The sequence below is a fragment of the Uloborus diversus genome, chromosome 8 (assembly GCF_026930045.1).
Source record: "Uloborus diversus isolate 005 chromosome 8, Udiv.v.3.1, whole genome shotgun sequence".
NCBI classification, from domain to species: domain Eukaryota; kingdom Metazoa; phylum Arthropoda; class Arachnida; order Araneae; family Uloboridae; genus Uloborus; species Uloborus diversus.
Genome location: NC_072738.1, coordinates 29,800,882 through 29,819,929, shown reverse-complemented (window position 1 = coordinate 29,819,929; position 19,048 = coordinate 29,800,882). Strand labels below are relative to the sequence as shown.

At 30.9% G+C, this 19,048-nt stretch overlaps 1 protein-coding gene across 1 annotated transcript in view; it reads left to right on the top strand.

The window, feature by feature from the left end:
• Nucleotides 1–19,048, top strand: part of LOC129227355 (importin subunit alpha-1-like) — a 41,783-nt gene that overhangs the window by 11,966 nt on the left and 10,769 nt on the right. The window contains exons 5-11 of the mRNA XM_054861902.1: nt 1,467–1,639; nt 7,773–7,855; nt 9,265–9,388; nt 11,358–11,626; nt 13,642–13,746; nt 17,676–17,858; nt 18,212–18,361. Coding sequence (XP_054717877.1) covers nt 1,467–1,639; nt 7,773–7,855; nt 9,265–9,388; nt 11,358–11,626; nt 13,642–13,746; nt 17,676–17,858; nt 18,212–18,361 — 1,087 coding nt within the window. The remainder of the gene's footprint in view (nt 1–1,466; nt 1,640–7,772; nt 7,856–9,264; nt 9,389–11,357; nt 11,627–13,641; nt 13,747–17,675; nt 17,859–18,211; nt 18,362–19,048) is intronic.

Here is a 19,048-nt window from a genome sequence, read left to right as displayed (position 1 = left end):
AATCCATTGTTTATTTCCATCTTTCTCATTTTCAATTCTTACTTATTTTATTTTGTGTTTCCATGGTTACTCCTTTTAAATCCATCTTTCTCATTTTACTTTAATTTCTTAAAAGTATTTTAGTATCTGTCGTCATCGTTTGGGGAGAATATTTGCATGATGGTTTTTTTTCTTTCATTTAATCCTGGTTATTGAAGATATTTCACTTGACGCAATGGTTTTTTTTTCTCCCAAGGTAGACCGAGCAAAGCGTTGCAACACAGCTAGTGCATTATAATTTATTTTAACACTCATTTGATTTATTAACACGCCTAAATTTCAACTGATCTTACTTTTTTTAATTTTCACTTTAAAATATTTTACCATCAATTGTTTATATAAAGATTTATGCATACTATTTTTATATTAAAATATTACTTGAATAGGAAAAATCTATGTAATTTGTTATTTTCAAACTTCAAATTTTTAACTCATTTTTCAGTTTACTGATGGGACAAAATGACATTTTGTCTAAGACAGTTTTTTCCGGGGTGGACAAAATAGGACAACCCTGTGTACAGCAGCACCTACTAGGGTTACTAGTACTATTTCTTGCTCTAATGCAGAAGAGGTTTTGTAGTGGTTATATATCCAAAATTTAGTTTTGTCAGTTAACATCCGTTTGCTTCTCACTGCCTCAAATGTTAATGGTTGAAATCTTTCATCCCTTTAATATGCAATTTATGCAAAATTTTAGCTTGAAGAAATTTCAATCTTATTAATTGGAAGTTTTAAAACTAGAAGTGCAAACCCCCAGAGCTCGAAGTAATTTTGTACCAAATTTGAAAGAAGGTTCTATAAGGTCTCCTAAACGCAGGCAAACTATTCAGGGGTGATTGTGTTTCCGTATTTTACCGAATTTCCGGTATTTTCGGACGTCTTTCCGGTATTTTTATGTCCGAAAATACCGGAATTATGTTTTTTTTTGTTGTGCTTTTATCTCCCTACCTCCGCAATTTCTTTTAATTTTATAATACTCATCAGATATACCTGTAAGAGCCTTAGGATGGACAGCTATCCCTTAAGATGTACAAATGTCAAGATAATTTGTATAACACCAACTCAAAAGTAACTTTGTAACCCATTAAAAATTTAATCAAATGCACACACAATATTTTGACTCGGAACTATTTAATACTATGGCAAAGGTGCACTTAAGTAATAGGGGCCAAAGATTCCCCCCCCCCCCCACCCCCCGCGTTCTCGCTTTGAAACTTTCAGGTATTTTTTGATGAACTCACAATCACCCCTGACTATTAATATAGTATCAGTTTCTTTGACGTTACTTATTCATGTATAGAGAAAACAAGGAATGTCTAGTCGAGTACAAAATTTATTCACCTTTGTAAAAAAGTAAGATAATCTTTCTATTAGTTCTATTTAGTTTTAAATATTGCAATTGATCCAATCTGTTTTTTAAATTTCAGTGTACCTCTTCAATTTGAAGCTTGTTGGGCATTGACTAATATCGCATCTGGAAATCCATCTCAAACAAAAACTGTCGTAGATGCTGGTGCTGTTCCCATCTTCACTTCTTTGTTGTCTTCTCCTCACCCAAATGTTGCTGAACAGGCTGTTTGGGCTTTAGGAAACATTGCCGGTAAAATTTTCATATACAGTTTAGATCAGTTAAAGTCTGGATTTTCTTTGAATATTAATATATTGTATTTTATTATTTACAAAATGTAATAGGAAAATTGTTTCATGTTTAGTTGCCTAAATAAATGTATCATTTTTAATATACTTCTGGATCACCTGGTTTTTACTAGGGTTTTTTGTTTTAAGTTCTGATAATTTTTTATTGAATGTTTACATTCATTATGCCAATGTCTTATTTCAAATCTTGGTTTTCAAATTCTAAAATTTAACTCATGTTAACTAAATATACAGCATACAAACCGAATCCCTTTTTAATTTTCTATTATGGGCAAAGCTATGCGGGTACCGCTAGTGAATGAAGACTGACATTAGACTATGTGCTCACAGTTGGGCCATTTCATAGTTCTTCAGCAGTATCAAGGTTATTATTCTTGTAATGCACGAAAATTCTTAACTGTTCCATTCCACCGGAAAACTTGCTTGTTGTCCCGTACAAGACAGCTCTTATATTTCATTGAAATATAATTTTAATGGGAAATAAAATTTCTGAAGACATTGCACATGTTGTCCGTTTTTTAAGCAACAATTTGTTATCCTTAAAAATTTTTTATTAAATACGAGTTGTCTTGTATGGAAGAAACGATCCGTTTTTCCTTGGAATAATAGCACAGTTAAGCATTACGCTAATGATTATTCAGATTGTGCTGGAGAAATTCTTGATTTGTACACTTAAGTTTTGTTAAAACTTATCCATCAAGGAGCTCTTAATACAACTAATTTGTCGTTGCTTCGAAGCAACAGTAGAATATCTTAGTGTTATTCATGGGATTCAATGTGTTCGTGTTGCTCTGAGGCGAAGATGTGTTTTTTAACCAACAGGGCTCCCAAATGGTCCGCTTTAGACCACTTTTTAATATTTTGGTTTGATTAGTTCGCTTTCATATTGTTTTTACTTAAATATCAGATTTTAAAAGTTTTTCATGTCATTAAAAGTTACTGCACACCCAAACACGCCGCCGCAACGCGTGTTAAACAAGGTTCGTACACCTATAAAAAAACCTTGAAAAGTTCTTGGAAAAAGAGGTTAATTTCAAGTGCTTGAAAAAGTATGAAAAGTTTCTTAACTGCTTGAATTCTATCGATTCATTGGATTGTGCTTGTAATTCTTTTAAAAATATTTCAGTAGTACAATTTTCTGAATATATATATTTGACATGATTTATCTCGAAAAATTGCTTTCGTGTTTGAGGTTTCAATCCGTTTGCATCTTGTTAATATTTTGATGCTTTTTACAATCCAAAGTGATTTTGACATGTGCTTACCTTAGCTTATTTTTCGTTTAATTTCAATAATTAACGAAGGAAATATTCTGGAAACCATAACATCGATCTTATTCGGACTTCGCGGAAAATTGCATCTCGCGTTTGAAATTTCAATCCTTTTGCATCTTGTGAACATGTTGATGTTTTTCACAATTGAAAATTATTTTGACATATGCTACCTTAGTTTAGCTTGTTTTTTGTTTAATTTCAATAATTAACGAAGAAAATATTTTGATAACCATAACATTGAGCTTATTCAGACTTTGTGGAATATTGCTTCTCGCGTTTGAAATTTCAATCCTTTTTCATCTTGTCAACATTTTGATTTCGACGATTGAAAGTTATTTTGACATATTCTACTTTAGATTAGCTTATTTTACATTTAATTTTAATAATTAATGAAGGAATTATTTTGGAAACCATGGTAACCTTGAACTTACTCGGAGTTCGCGAAGTATTGCTTTTAGTGGTTGAAATTTCAATCTTTTTGAATCATGTAAATATTAAAATATTTTGCCCAATCGAATGTTATTTTCCCGTATGCTACCTTAGATTAGCATGTTTTATGTTTAATTTAGTAAATTTATTTTATGGGAAACATGCCAACATTGAACTTGGTTCGTGAAAACTTGCTTCTCTGAGCTTTCAATCGTTTTGCATCTTATAAATATTTTTATATTTATGGAATTAGAAGTTATTTTAACATTCTAAGTCAGATTAACTAGATTTAGTTTTTATTTAAATAACTAAAAAAAATATTCATTTGTATGTTTAATTCAAGTTTGTTTAGTTTTCCAAACTTAATTTTGATTATTATTAGCTTATTTTCGGTTATTACTGTTTTTTGTGTGTGGAGGGGGGAGATATTAAATTTAAACAATTGAGCACATAACATTTTAAAGTAGCATTTGTATATGAAACAAAGTTGAATTATGTAATTTTATGAAGTTGAATTTATGTACAACATTTCATTGTCATGATGCCTGCTAAAGGGGGATTTTGTTTTTCCTCCCATAAAAGTTCAAAGCACTCATGGCCCTGCAATCATGGAGTATTTTTTTTTTTAAATGTAAGCTTTATGATTCTTGAAAATATACTTTGAATATGAAAATTGCAAAACTAAGTCTCATGTGATCTGCTTCTCTTTGCGATTGAGCATTTCAGACAATTTTAGGAAAACTTTCAATACAGTAGATCTGTTTGGTGTGTGATAGATTCATATCGGTTGAAAAAGGATACAGTGAAACCTGTAAAGTTGACCACCTGTCTAAGTTGACCACTATTTTCAGGCACAGAATCTTATCATATAATTCAACCACTATAAGTTGACTACCTGTTTAAGTTGACCACTAAAGTAGTGCATTGGAAGTGGTCAACTTACACAGGTTTCACTGTATAATGCTATTAAAAAGCATTACAAGACAGAAAAACACAAATAATTTTTAACTGAAGAAAGATGCACGGCTTCATCTATCTTTCAGTGAGACTACCAGCATCCCTGGTTCAATTCAAAATGTATCATTACGCCTATTTAGTTCTAAGGAGGCTGCCTTAAGTGCTGAACTGTGCCTCCCCCCCCCCCCCCCATCCCATCGAAATGCTTGTGTAAATATTATTATTCAATGGATAAAAAGATCAGTTGTGCAGAATGTGAAAAAGAAATTGTATCATTAAAAATCTCAGTATTATGGTTAAGTAACAAATTATCTTCACGGATTTTGCCAGCAGGCAGCTAATTTGCCTTTTGGTGCTTCCTTGAGTTAAAATGAATGGTCCTCCCAAGGTCTTCTTTTTAATTCTAAGTGGTCCTCTTTAGTCCTCTTTTTGATTGAAAATGGTCCTCTTTTACCCTTTTCTAAAGCTAAAATGTGTTGGGAGCCCTGAACTAATTACGAGCTTTGAGCTAATTAAATAATTTTAAAAAATTACTGAATTTAATGGAATAACGCAATATAAGAGTGTTCAAACATATCTACATCTAATGAGAGGAGACATTAAGCCTTGTTTTAAAAAGTGTTATTGCAGTACCGACTCAAAATTTGCCGAAGAACAATTTTGGGGGTGCACAATAGCCTATATGTATCAGCTCATGAAATTATTTTCTCTCACTTCGTTATATTCTTAGTATGTTGAAAATGGCACAAATAGAACTTTTTTCTCTTAAACAGTGGCACTCTTCCAAAAAAAAACAGTTGGCCACCCTTGTTTTTAATGAATGAACCCTTAATTGGTTTTATTTTCGAAAGAATATTTTTACATCAAGATTTCTTTCTAGTCCTTAGAAAGTCCTTTTTTTTTATTTCTTAAAAAACATGATTATTTCTTAAATGTTCCAGTAGATCTTATAAAATTTAAAAAAGAATTTAAATCTAGACATATCATCTAAGAACAGTTTCTAGGCATCAAAATAAATGTATTTAAAAAAAATAATACACTGCTATAGGCTACACACTGCCAATAGCATGTTAAAAATATATAGGGAAGAATGATTTTTTAAAGACGACAATGATTGAAATTATAAAATTACTTGTACAAATTTATCTTTCGAACCAAGCAAGAGTAAATAAGAATAAAGTTGGCACTTAGAGTTATAAATCTAGACATCAAATTGAAATATTTCGTCCCTAAATGCGTTTAATGTCTGCTTATTTCTAACACTGGTTCAAAGCTGTGTTTTTACTTTCTTCTATATCTAATATATAGAAGAAACTATTGGATTCATGCAAATTTTTGAATTCCGAATTTTGACAGATTTGAACGTTTTGAGGTGTGCTAAGTCCATTTCGACCATTTTTGAAAAATGTCTGTGTGTCACGTATATGTGTGACCAGTTTTTTGTGGCTGCTCTACATCAAAAACTACCTTATGAAATCGAACGAAATTTGGTACGCATATGTGCCCCCATATGAACTTGTGCCCATTGGTTTTTGGCGCAAATTCCTCGGTGGGGGTGGAGCAATAGGACGCTTCTTGAGTTGTGCGTGCCTGCTATTCCTTAAGAAGTAACTGGCGGCATGAAACAAAATTTAGTTCATATGTTGCCACTAACAGGAACAGGTGCTGATTCAATTTTGGTGTCAATAGCTTAAACTGGAGTTGAGCTATAAAACGTTTTTTTGTCGTCAATTGTGACTGCTGTATCTCGGGAAAAAATGAATGGAATCGAACAAGAATTTATTGACAAGTAGCCCTTAGAGGGTATAAGAGCCGATTCTATTTTGGTGTCAACAGCTGAAAAGGGGGTGGTGCAATCAAACTTTCTTTTTTTTCATTGTGAGTGCCATATCTCAAGATGTAATGCTACGTTCTAGATGAAATTTGGAATAAATGTAAATCCATATGTAAATAGGAGTTGGTTCAATTTTGGCCCAATTGTTCCAAGAGGTGCAGATTTATTTATTTATTTTTTTTTTTTTTTTGGGAATAAAAATATCTTTATTGTTGCATTAATAAAGCTAAATCGTATTAGGGTCATTTTCTCTAAACTGCTAAATTCTTGTCCTTGCTCCAAAAATAACTAACTAGTATAGAAATAAAACTGACGCTAGAATGCTTTAACAACATGTTTTTATGTTTGTAAAATAAGTTAAAACAAACACTCTATTATTATTATACATTTAAATAATTTTTTGACGTGATAAATGTCATTCCCCTGTGTGTCCCTACCTCCACCTTAAAGCACAATCAGCTCTAAAGATTCAGGAAGCCATGCATATTTGTACAGAAAATGTTGTTTAACCTCTTAAGAAGTGTTATGCAATGTTGTAAAATAGAAAAAAAAATTCTTCAAGGTTTGCATTATTTTTTTTAAAAGTAAAAAATGTCCTTTGATTTTTTGTCATTCCCCTGTCGAGGAATGGAATGAATGTTTCTTACACCCGGTAATAGTTGTATTAACTCATAATTTAATCTTTGAATTCCGGTCTCATCATAGAAATAATCTTAATTAGTTCTTTTTGAATAAATATACGCTGTCGAGTATATTCGGGTGATATCAAGTTAAATCTTGATAAGTATTTTTAATGACTGTCATTACCCTGTCTTTGATAATTCATTTAATTTTGTAATAATAGCTCAATGAATGATTGACTCTTGTTTTTATAGAGTTCCCCCCGCCCCCACCTTACTTTAAGTGACATTGATATTTGTTGTTTGCAGTTATGACAATATATGTTTAATTTTTGTCATTCCCCTGTCGTCCTTCCCCTGTAAAATGTAAAGGAAACAAATAACCACAATAACTACTTTTTGGACACCACGACATTGGATCTTTTTCAATTTCATCAAAGTAATTTTTCCTTTTCCCACATAAATTATAATATCGTCAGTAAAACGCATTATTTCCTCTAAGTGTCATTCCCCTGGCACACTGAATGCCATTCCTTGCCCTGTCCAAATTGCGCTGTTTAGGGAAAATGACCCATTAGACTGTTGTCTGCCTATTTCTCGTGATTTTAATGGTATGGAAATGATCAGAAATTATGTCTCAATGATTTGAAATTTTTACCATCTTATGCTTGTTTACAAATAAAATATTTAATTCAAGCAAGGCTTTTAAAAACTTTCAATTTTCGCTCTTTGCTTTGCCTTTGCAACAATTCAGACATTGGTATGGTCGTCAAATTTTTACATGCATAATTGTGTTTTTTATTGCGAATATTGCTTCCTCTTCAAGCATGGGGAGGGATCAGAATTATAAGAAATATAGAAGAAAGTTTCATGATGGCCACAATATACTAGTTAATATTTTATTAATGTACATATGTTTTCATCTACCTTGGTTTTAAATAGATTTTGCTCTTTAATGTTTAGGTGATGGACCAGAGTTGAGAGATTTGGTCATACGAAACAATGTCATCAAATCTTTAATCAACTTGCTGAAGCCAGATATTTCAGTAAGTATTTTCTTACGTGTATTTGCATGAATCATTTATCAATTACATCTTAAGGGGCATGATAGAGATACAGTTAAACAATTTAGTCTTCTAATTGACTGAAGCTGTTAATCTGCCTCTGATTTTTAATAAAATTTCTGCAACTTTTTTTAGTTTCAACTTTCAGGATTACTGAGTTTTTTTTTTCTCTAATTTCATAATGTTTCTTCTAGATAATGTGTCAAATTCTGTAAACCAATTTCTTATTAATAAAATTATGTTAACTAGATAAAAAAAATTCAAATATTTAGTAGCAAATATTTGAATGTTTAGATACTTAGTGGATTAAGTAGTATTAGTTTAATAATCTATTACCGCATTATCTGGCATGCCACAAAATTCTGGGGCCACCAGATATTCAAAAACACTTGTTTGGTCCTTTCTGACATGCCGAAAAATCAAGGTTCGGAGAAAAAAATACTATAAAAAAATATATGTTCAGCTTAAAGAATAATGAAGTTCTATAAATATCTTAAGTATTAATAAAGTTTAATTTTCTAAATATTAACTAACAATGTTATTTATTTTAACAAGAAATTATTCAATAACTAGTTACTTTATAAAAAATTGAATTAAAATTAAGCAAACATTTACGCAGTAAGTTACCGCCCCTCAGCCAGTGCTAAAGAAATTACTATAATTGTTCAATAAATAAAAATTAGACTTGCCTCTCTAAAAGGAACCAAAAATAATTTATTTTAAAAAATTATGAACGAATCACAGTAAAAGTGGTTTGCTTTCTGATTGCAACTTAATGGGAGAAATTAATTTTTGTTCTGTTGCAAAGTAAACCTCGAATTTCCCGACGTGCTGGTCATTCTCTCTTTTTTCCGGCGTGCCAGATAATACGGGGTAATACGGCATTTAGTAGTAATTAGTCTGTAGACACTTTAAGGCAATCTTAAAGCACAAGGCCATTTGTAGGGTTTAGAGAAAGCTATTGACATATGAGATATGTGCACATGCATATCAATAAGAAACAGAAAAGAAATCAGTCAAATCCAAATTTTGATCAAGATTTAGGTGAATTTCATTCATATCTTTAAACTAAGCAAGTTGATTTGATTTGCATTGAAAGTATAGTATATTGATAATAAAAATATATCTGGATTGATCTTCCTATGACTTTTCTAAAATGAACTAGAAAAATCAGTGTTTAGTTCTCAAACTTCAGTGGCAGTCGTGGATTAAGTATTGCTCTTTAATTTGAAGTATAAAAAAAATCTTGTAGATTTTTTTTAATGCAGGATGTGCAGGTTTCAATAAATAATAAAATATTGATCTATAATGTTTATTAATAAAGAAAGAAAACAGCTGTAGAGATTTCTCATATAGATGTTTGAATTATTAATTTGATTTTAATTTCGCAGAGCACATTCCGTCGTAATATCACGTGGACATTATCAAATCTTTGCAGAAACAAGAATCCTCCTCCTCCTTTTGAAGCTATAAAGGAATGTTTACCAACATTTGCAGAATTAATCAATGATACTGGTAAGTCAAAAATCAGGGTTCATTGATTTAAATAGATTGATTTTTTATTAAGTTTTTTTAACAAAATCATTGATTAAAAGCAGTTGATTTTATTTTTATAAATTTTGCATTTTTAGAGTGTGTGGCTCTAAATTTAACAATATTGCGTTATACAATCTTAACTCCAACTGGCTAAACTACATGGATCCCTCTTCCTATATGTTGTGTGTGCAGCAGGTTTTCAAACTCTTTCAATATTGCTTTTTCTGCAAAATTAGTTGTGCAAACAAAATAAAAATTTGCAGTTTTCCTCATACACCATGACAATATGTTACTCAGAAAAAGTAATTGTTCAACATATTATTTTACATTAAAAATGTAAATAATGATGGAAACCGTATCTTTTAGCAAAACGTAAAACAAAATCATATCTTATCTAAACGTTATAACAAATTGATATATCTTTGAAAAATATTGAATATTTAAAGTACTTTTCCTATTTTTAAAAGTAATCTGAATGGGTTCATTAGTTCAGATTGCTTTATTGTCACGGTTTTCTTCATCCCAATTGAATCAATGTCTGAATTTTTGTTGGCTATTTGCTGATAGACATAGAAAACTGCCAATAATCTTTTTTTCTAAAAGGCATGAGAATTATAATTCTAGGAAATAGTGGTACTACTGTTTCTTATAATTATAGTTGAAGGATTGGTGGTTGTAGCTGGTGGGGGGGGGGGAGTAAAACATTAGCTTTTACTGTGTACTAGAAATTAAGTTTTGGAATTTTAACCAGTTATTCAAGATTTCTGGTTTTAAAAAAAGAGAGGCGTATCTAAGTTAACAGGCTTTCAAGTAAATAGATGTAATAAAGAAGAAATAATCGAAAGTATTAAAAAATTCCTTCAATTGGAGTCTCTTTTTTTTCCCCCTCAAACTTCCTAGCCTAGTGATGTAAAATATCTAATTTTTGAAGCGGTGGGAAAGAAAATTCTGGAAATTGATTTTTTTACTAATTATAAAATGTATTTACTCGCTATATTTCTTTAAAACATCAAATATTAAACATTTGAAGATAAATGCAATCCATGTTATTTTCTTTTTTACAGAAACATATGAGATTATTGCTTTTAAACAATTTTTGCTAATAGCATAACATTTTAAATTATCTAAACAAGTCAAATCATCAACCATTAATTTTGAGTAAGATGTGATATTTGTAATTGCTAAACATAGTTTCCACAAACTTGTATTTTTCTTTCTGTCTTTTTTTTTTTTGCATCAATTGTAAAAGTCACAACAGAAAGTTGTTTTAAGTGTGTGCATGCATACAAACATCAAATTTTTCAGATCAACATTTCCACTTGATATGCTAATTATTGAGTTATCATAACATTATGAGTATATATTCCACTTCATACTGAAATTATTAATATACTAAGTCTGTTCTGTATTCTGTATATACATTTAGTGGGATACTGAACATAAAAAAAGGTATTGGGATGTACATGTTTTAAATTTCTAAAGACACAATTTAGTGTTTGAAATTTTATCGCTCATCTTTTACAAAATAGAAGAACTGGTGTAAATGGGTGGTTCTACAAATAGAGAAATAATTAGGGTAGGAAAATTTTGAAAAATTAAATTATCATTAAAATAATTTGTAAATATTAAAACATTTGCAATATGTTAATAAAAACAGTCTTCTAAAATAAAGTATGATGAGTCAAGTACACTGCATCAACGTGTAGTTTTGTCATTAAAGTTTCAAAAATATTCAGTTTTTATCTCAAAATCTCGATGCAATTTATATTATTACCTTTCATACGTTTTGAATCTCAAACTGCAATGTGATAACGTTTATTTCCTGCACTGTGATACAGCAAATTAGTTACAACTAAAAGTATAAAATATGTAGTTCATCTAAATTGTAACTTATTGTTACAACTTGATCCAATTTGTAAACTGATTTGTAATAATTTACTTTCTTTAGATTCAGAAGTGGTTACAGATGCTTGTTGGGCTGTGTCTTACTTGACTGATGGTCGAAATGAGCAGATACAAGAAGTCATTAATGCCGGTGTTGTGCCACGTCTTGTTGAGCTGTTGGAGATGAAAGATGTTGCTATCATCTCCCCAGCATTGCGCTCAGTTGGTAACATAGTTACTGGAGTCGATGACCAAACACAAACTGTAATTGATGCTGGTGCTCTTCCTTTGTTGAGACATCTGCTTAGACATCCAAAGCCAAATATAGTAAAAGTAAGGAGTATTCTTTAAACTGTTTTATAATTTCTATTTGAGTAAGTGAGTATGAATACATGTAATGTTATTGAATCCTGGAAGTATAGTTAGGCAGAGTAAGATGGGATTTCGGTCTGACTGAGAAACTCCTACCTGTTGCATCAGTTAACGAAAAATTGGGTTTTTAGGTTTGACTGCATTTAAAATTCAACTTGGCAAAGCATTTTAGTTTTCTCCCTTTGAATAGCAATTGTATTAACTAATATGCTAGAGGGGGGAAAGATGATGCTGTTTTTTTTTATGTTATGAAATTTAACATCTCATTTTTGGTTCTATTTGCTTTAGTGTCTTATTGTGTTTTAAGATTTTGGAGGACTTACCAGGGTTTAAGTTAGATGTCATGCTGAAGAAATAAAGACAGTTATGCTTGTGCATGCTTAATCACTCGCTACTTTTCACGAGTATAAAATATATAAACATGAGTACCAAAAACCATATTTTGCTGAACGCTTGCAGAATATTCGGTTAAAATTTAAACCAAATGATTTTGCCGAATAAAATATAATAAGAAATAAACTCTTTAATTGCCGGCCTAGTTGCAGCGCTGACCTATTCTTACGGACAAAATTACACAGCAGAGAACAACATATTTTCAAACAAATAGAGAAATTATCCTCACTTTTTTCAAAGAATGCCTAGAAAGGCCAAAATGAAGAATACGATCCCCAAATAAGAAGACTTAAACTGCTGAAATGATACCTTATCATTTTTATAAGGGATAAAATTGATTTAAATGTAATACAATAGTATTTTATAGTTATTCAAATTTGTAATAAAATGCGACTAAAAGATCCTTTTAAGATCTGCCATATGTAAAACCAACATAAATGCAGATCTTTCTTTTCCCTTGTATATTGCCTTTATGGATATCTGCCACATCACTAACAATATCATTATACTTTTTCCCCCACAAGTGCAATTTTGAGCCATCACTTGTAACATCATTGATGACCAATTGTAAGCATTTGGGGAAACGTTCCTTGTCGAAGGCACCTGGAATTCTTTCTTTTATGATCCCCATTTATAAATTATCTTTGAAGTCTCAACAGCTTGAAGTTGTTCGCCATTTTACTATTGAAACGTGATCTTTTCCTCACTGGAGTAGAAATCGGAGTTATTATTTTGATTTTTTTTTAATGAAAAAAGTCGGGATTTTTTGAAATTTAAATTGGATTTTTTTAATCTTCAAAAATTTGTAGTTATTAATAACTTAACATTTATAAGCGTAATATATTTCATACAATAGATAAATCCATTCAGTTTACTTTAAAATCTAAGATAAGGTCTCTAACTGTTCAATACATTTTAAAGATTTTATAAATATGTTATAATAATTAGATAAGAAATGATTTTGTTTTATGCTTTGCTCAAAAATAAGATTTCCATCATGTATTTTTTAGAGTAAAAGAACACGCTGAGCAATTATTTTCTTAACTATATTAGTGATGGTGTATAAGAAAAACTGCAAATTTTTATTTGGCTCTGTACTGAATTGAACTGTAGTTTTGTAGTAAAAACAATATTGCAAGAGGAAAAATCAGTTTCACAGATAGGAGGGATCTATGTAGTTTTGTCTGTTGAAGTTAAGATTGTCTAATTCAGTGTAGTTAAATTCAGAGCAAGATATTCTAAAGGTGCAAAATTAATTCATAAAATAAAATGAACTGATTTTAATTAATGACTTTGTTTAAAAAAATCACTTGATTTAAATTAGTGAACCCTGGTAGAAATCCACTTTTTTTTCACTTTCAGCAATTTAAGATTAAAAGATTCAAAGGCTAAATTACAGTTTGTTTTATTAAGATTAGTTATTATGCAAAAAAACTTATTAATTAGTTTGAAGTTACATAAGTATCTCGTTGACTGTTCATGATAAAAGAATGTTATGGATTTCAGCAGATTACGTAAATATAAAAAAGATTATTCCTAGTCTGCTTCGCACTGTTAAATCATGAACATTTTCTTTTGTGTAGGAAGCCTGTTGGACTGTTTCAAATATTACTGCTGGGAATGTCATGCAAATACAAGCTGTTGTTGATACTGGCTTAATGTCACTCATCATTGATGTTCTGAATGAGGTAAAATTGTTTTTTCAAGTCTTATTATTGTGATTCTATTTGGTTTTACTATAGACTACTACCTCCAGATGTTTTTAAAATGTTATAAATTTTGAAATTTAATCATGCAATGTCAGAATACAGTAGATTCCTGCAATGGAGCAGAAAAATGACAGTAACTGCAAATTTTAATTTTTTTAAAAAAAATTATTTTATCTATTTGTTTTGTCATCAACTGTAAGTTAGCTACATTGTACAAACTTGCTTATTTGGTTTCACTGCGAAAAAGTCGAATTTAAGCACAGTATTGAATCCAAAACTAGTTTCTTTCCCAACCCATGGGTGATGACCCACTTGTGAGCCGTTAACAGTGTGTTATTGGCCATGGACACTGTTTGGGAATCTGGACCAAGTTGAATGTTGGTCAAAATTTCGTTTTTTTTTTCTTGATAAAATTCAATTATTGGATGTACCATCAAAATCTCTCCCTGGCTCATAGCCAATAAGGAACTTTAAGATTTTTAATTTCTTAGGAACTTTCCCCTATAATTGAAAATAAGATTAATGAATCAGAAACTCCTTTAAAGAAAATTGCCAAACTGGTATTAGCTTCAAGTTGAAAATTCTCATTTGTTGAACTGGCATGACTAATAAGTGAATTGAGACACTTGAAGGGCTTTTCGACAACCAACCTATTTGAATGAGACTTTTCATCGCAGTTTTATTAAAGTAATACAGAAATACATTAAATGTTGGGAGTTATTTACGACTAAACTATCAATATATCAACTCCTTCATAGAGGAAAAAGTGTCAGGAAACCCCACAGGGTTGCCACGCACCGGGAAAACCTGGAATTGTCAGGGAAAATGAAAATGGCCGAAAATCAGGGAAATGTCAGGGAAAATGAAAAATTGCATATTTCCGATCGTTCTTAGCGCGGCTTGCGGTCTATGACGTCAAAAAAAAAAAAAAAAAAACTTTCAGCCTTGTTTTTTTTCGCCGCCATTCCCTTCCCATTCGTCGTTTTGTCATTCCCCTCTTTCTTCTTCCCCCTGCAGTTCTTTTTATCAACTCTCTGCCATTGGCGCGTGCGCCATAGCAGTCGACGGCGGACATGCGCAGAAGGTACTTCTTTTCCTCCTCGTTTGAGCGGACTCTTAAACGCTGCTTGTTTACGCCAGCAGTTCTGAAGTTGTTATGATGCACAGCACATTGTTTTGTCTGCGAATGCGACTGAAGTTTTTAATGAGCTGCATTAATCTTTTCATATTTTATGTTATTTCGTTAAATTAATTAATGAAATCGTATTATTCTAAACAATTTTGTTCTGTAAATTTAATTCATTAGACCATTTTAAACTTAGAAAGTTTCTTTTTTACAGAAGTATCGCTAATCTTTTAGTATTTTGGTTGTGATCTTTAAAGACTTCCAATGCGCTTCTTTCTTTCAAAATAAAAGTAATCCGATTAAAAAAAAAAATTTGCGCATCAGAGAAGTTTCTGATCAATGCTCAAAATTTAACTTTATAAACGGGTGCCCACAGGAGTGATTAGGCGCAAGTTGCAGTAGCATTTTTTTTTTTTTTTTTTTTTTTTTTTGGGGGGGGGGGGGTATTTTTTTAATTATTTATATTTATTTTAATTTATTTTTATTCTAATTATTTACTCATATTATTTTACTTTATTATTTTCATCTGTGTGTGTGTATTTTATTGGGGAGCGAACACACTTTTCTTTCAAAACAATAATAATTAAAAATAAATAGGTAAAAAAATAAATAAAAAAAGAGGGTAAAAAATAAAAAAAAAAAGCGCTAAGGCGTTCAGAAATATTGGGGGGGGGGGGGGTTGTGCCATTGAACTTGGGGGGGGGGAGACCCCTGTTTTATGAGCAACAAACAGGGGAAATATGTGAAGCTAAAAGATGCATGATTTTTTTACAGGCCATGTCTAAAAGCGCTTTGAGTTCAATGGATTTGAGGGGTAGAAGGCAATAATTGAAAAAGTTTAGGTTTCATAAGTTTTTAGTTCAGATTATTTTAGCAATTAACTTTATTTTTGTGATACAGATGTCACAATTGTTAATTTTGCAGTTCTTTCACTTGATGTAAGGCAGTGGCTCCTCGCTATTGAAAATTAGACATGATACATTTACATTAATTGTTTATTACAGTGATTTGCTTCACTTGTGTTAGTACATTAGGGTAGTTCAAAAATACACTTTAAAAAAAAGGTTTCTCCTAGAAAATAGGACACTTTCAATGTTTTTAGACTTGTGGATAGTAAAATACTGGAAGAATTTTAACTTCCTATTCCAACTGAAAGAGGGTGCTCGACCCCCTCCTTCAAACTTCATAAGCATGAGGAGGGGGTAAAAAAATACATTGAACTGAAAAAACAATGTTACATACTATAATCTACACGAGTTATATGCATATTCATTGCAATAAAATAATTACTTACATAAAAAAAACAGCTGGGGAAATTAAATGTTTCTAAATTTGTTACTTTTTCTATGCTAGGGCTAATGTTAAATCAAGGAGTCATTGAGCACCCTCTTAAAATTTGAGTAAGAAGCTAAAACTTTTACAGCACAATACTATTAGTAAGTCTAAAAAAAATAAGGGGTGTCTTGGACTCGAGCTAAGAGAAAAAAAAAATTGAACCACCCTTTGTACATATTTTTGATTATTTCAGCTTGAGTAAATTAAATTTGGTAACTATTGTTTGTAAAGTTTGAAAATGAGGTAAGTTTTATCAAAATTTGAGATGTATATATTAATGTTGCAAAATGAAGATGGAGAGCGATAACCTGGAATTTTTCTCAAAACCACCTGGAAAACCTGGAAATGTCAGGGAATTTCATTCTTGAACTTCCGTGGCAACCCTGCCCCATGGAGCTTTAACTTTGATTTCTGAGTTTTCTTACAGCAATGTCAGCTAAGTGAATGCAATCAAGTTATTTTTTTTTTTTTTCAACTATTTTGAAAATTGTTTTTGTACATATTATGTATACGTCAGTGGTGCAACATGAGGGGAGAAGGGTATTAACATCTCCAGAACTCTTGTTTTTAACACTTTCAATCCTCATATGGTATATTTACATTTAAGGACAGTTTTGAGCAGAAGCCCCCCCCCCCCCCCCCCCCCCCCGAGTACATTTTGGCATTTTAAGTAATGTATAGCAGTTAGTGGGCCTCAATGCTCTTTTCTACAAAACTGGTGGGCCGTACAACTAAACAGGTTGGGAACTGCTGCTTTAAATATCTCAAACTAATATCTGTAGATACTGCAGTTTACCTGCTCATGACAGTATTGATGATGCAATTTTGTTATTAAAGTTTAGGTTTTTTTTTCCTTTTTGAAAACATTTGTAAAATGAGAATTTTAAATTCTCTTAACATTGGTACTTTACTTGGAATTCAGTTTAGTTAGCTGTGCAGGTTTAATAGCATTTGTGGTAATTAACTTGAGGTTTTATGTTTATTATTCTTATATGCTTCTCATGTATTAAAATCATTCAGAACTAACTTGTTAATTAATGCTTGTGTTTCATTGTATTTTTCAAAACATGAGCTATGATTGACTGATTTGGCTTATCTAACTTTTTAATATCAAAGTTAATTGGATTTTGTATGATTGAGGGATTAAATTTTAGAGTTTTTATGTTTCAGTCATACTGACTTGAAAAACATCTCTGATGCTTAAACATAGAAAAATTTTGGGCTCTTCTGTAAATTTTTAATTGCATATAACGTTGTCAACTTAACTCCTCCAGAACAAGCAATGTTTAAAGACTGAAACTTTTTTGAGATCAATGAATTGTGAATAAACACTTTTTAATCAAAAAGCTATCACAATACAAGTAATTGTTTTAAAAGGCTATTTTCTTGTGATATAAAAAGAGAAAATTGTATTTTTGTTCATAGTTGTTTTTTTTTCTCTTTATAGGGGGACTACAAAAGCCAAAAAGAGGCGGTGTGGGCTGTAACCAATTTCACATCTGGTGGCAGTTTAGAGCAAGTTATCTATTTGGTTAAGGCTGGTGTTCTAACTCCTCTGTGTAACATACTAACAGTTAAAGATCCAAAGGTGCTAACTGTAGCATTGGATGCTATTACAAACATATTGAATGTAAGTTTTTTCATAATTTATAGTTAAAGTAATATAATATGAAGCACTTAGAGCTGAATTAGATCAATTGAAATGCCACCAAAATCACTGTTCTTGAATTTTCCAGTTATGACCCATGCATAAGTTAAATTTTATACTACAACAATTTAATAAAAAAATCGCTAAAATCGAATAATCTGAATTCAACAAGGGTTTATTAACTTTGATCTTGATTGTGTCAGAACTAGAAATTGTCTTGATCCACTTCAGCTCTAAATACTTCATATCTTGTAAAAGTGGTACACTTTAAGTTAACTTTAAATTAGAAAATTGTGTTGCAAAACATACATGTTAGCATTGTTGACATGTTTCAGGCTGCCTCAAAGGTTGATGCAACAGAAAATGTGTGTTGTTACATTGAAGAATGTGGTGGACTTGATAAAATTGAAATGTTGCAACATCATGAAAATGTAGATGTTTATAAAGCTGCTTTTGGAATTATTGATAATTTCTTTGGTACTGAGGTAAGAGAAACAATTTTTCAATTTCATTTATTTTGTTCTAATTTCAGGAGAACTTCTGTTATGTTCTGAAATAAATTTTTCTGTTTGAGGGTTGTAGAATGTTTCCACGCCATTCTGGTGACATAAACAATTGCCAAAAATTTACATAATAAATAATATACATTAAAAATGATTACATTCATTAAAGTTTCAGCATTGCATACTATAATTTTAATAAATTATATTTTATATATTGTTTACTTGTTTTTATACATCGTAACTTTAAACGCTGTTAAGATGCATAAAAACAATGATCTATGGGAGAGAGGCATAAAATTAGTATATGTAATAGTAATAAAAATAATGCACTATAATAGTTCTGTGCAGTTACATTTATAACTTAAAAAATTTAGATGTTTTATGCTGCATGATCAGATTAGTATTCTAGTATGTTTCTAAATACAGTTGCTTTGCCTTTGCTCTCATAACATTTCCAGCTGTAGTAACACCCTTCTTTCTGGTCTCTTTAATCCACTACATAAGATCTGCTTCTGATTTCAAAATGTTCATATTGTGCATGGATATTTCTCGGCAAGCATCAATATTGAAAATAAGCTCTGAACTTTTTTGGAATTTCCTTTTCTTGACTTTTAATTGTACATATGGGAGATTCAGTCATACTCAATTGTCATACTATCTCAGGTGCAC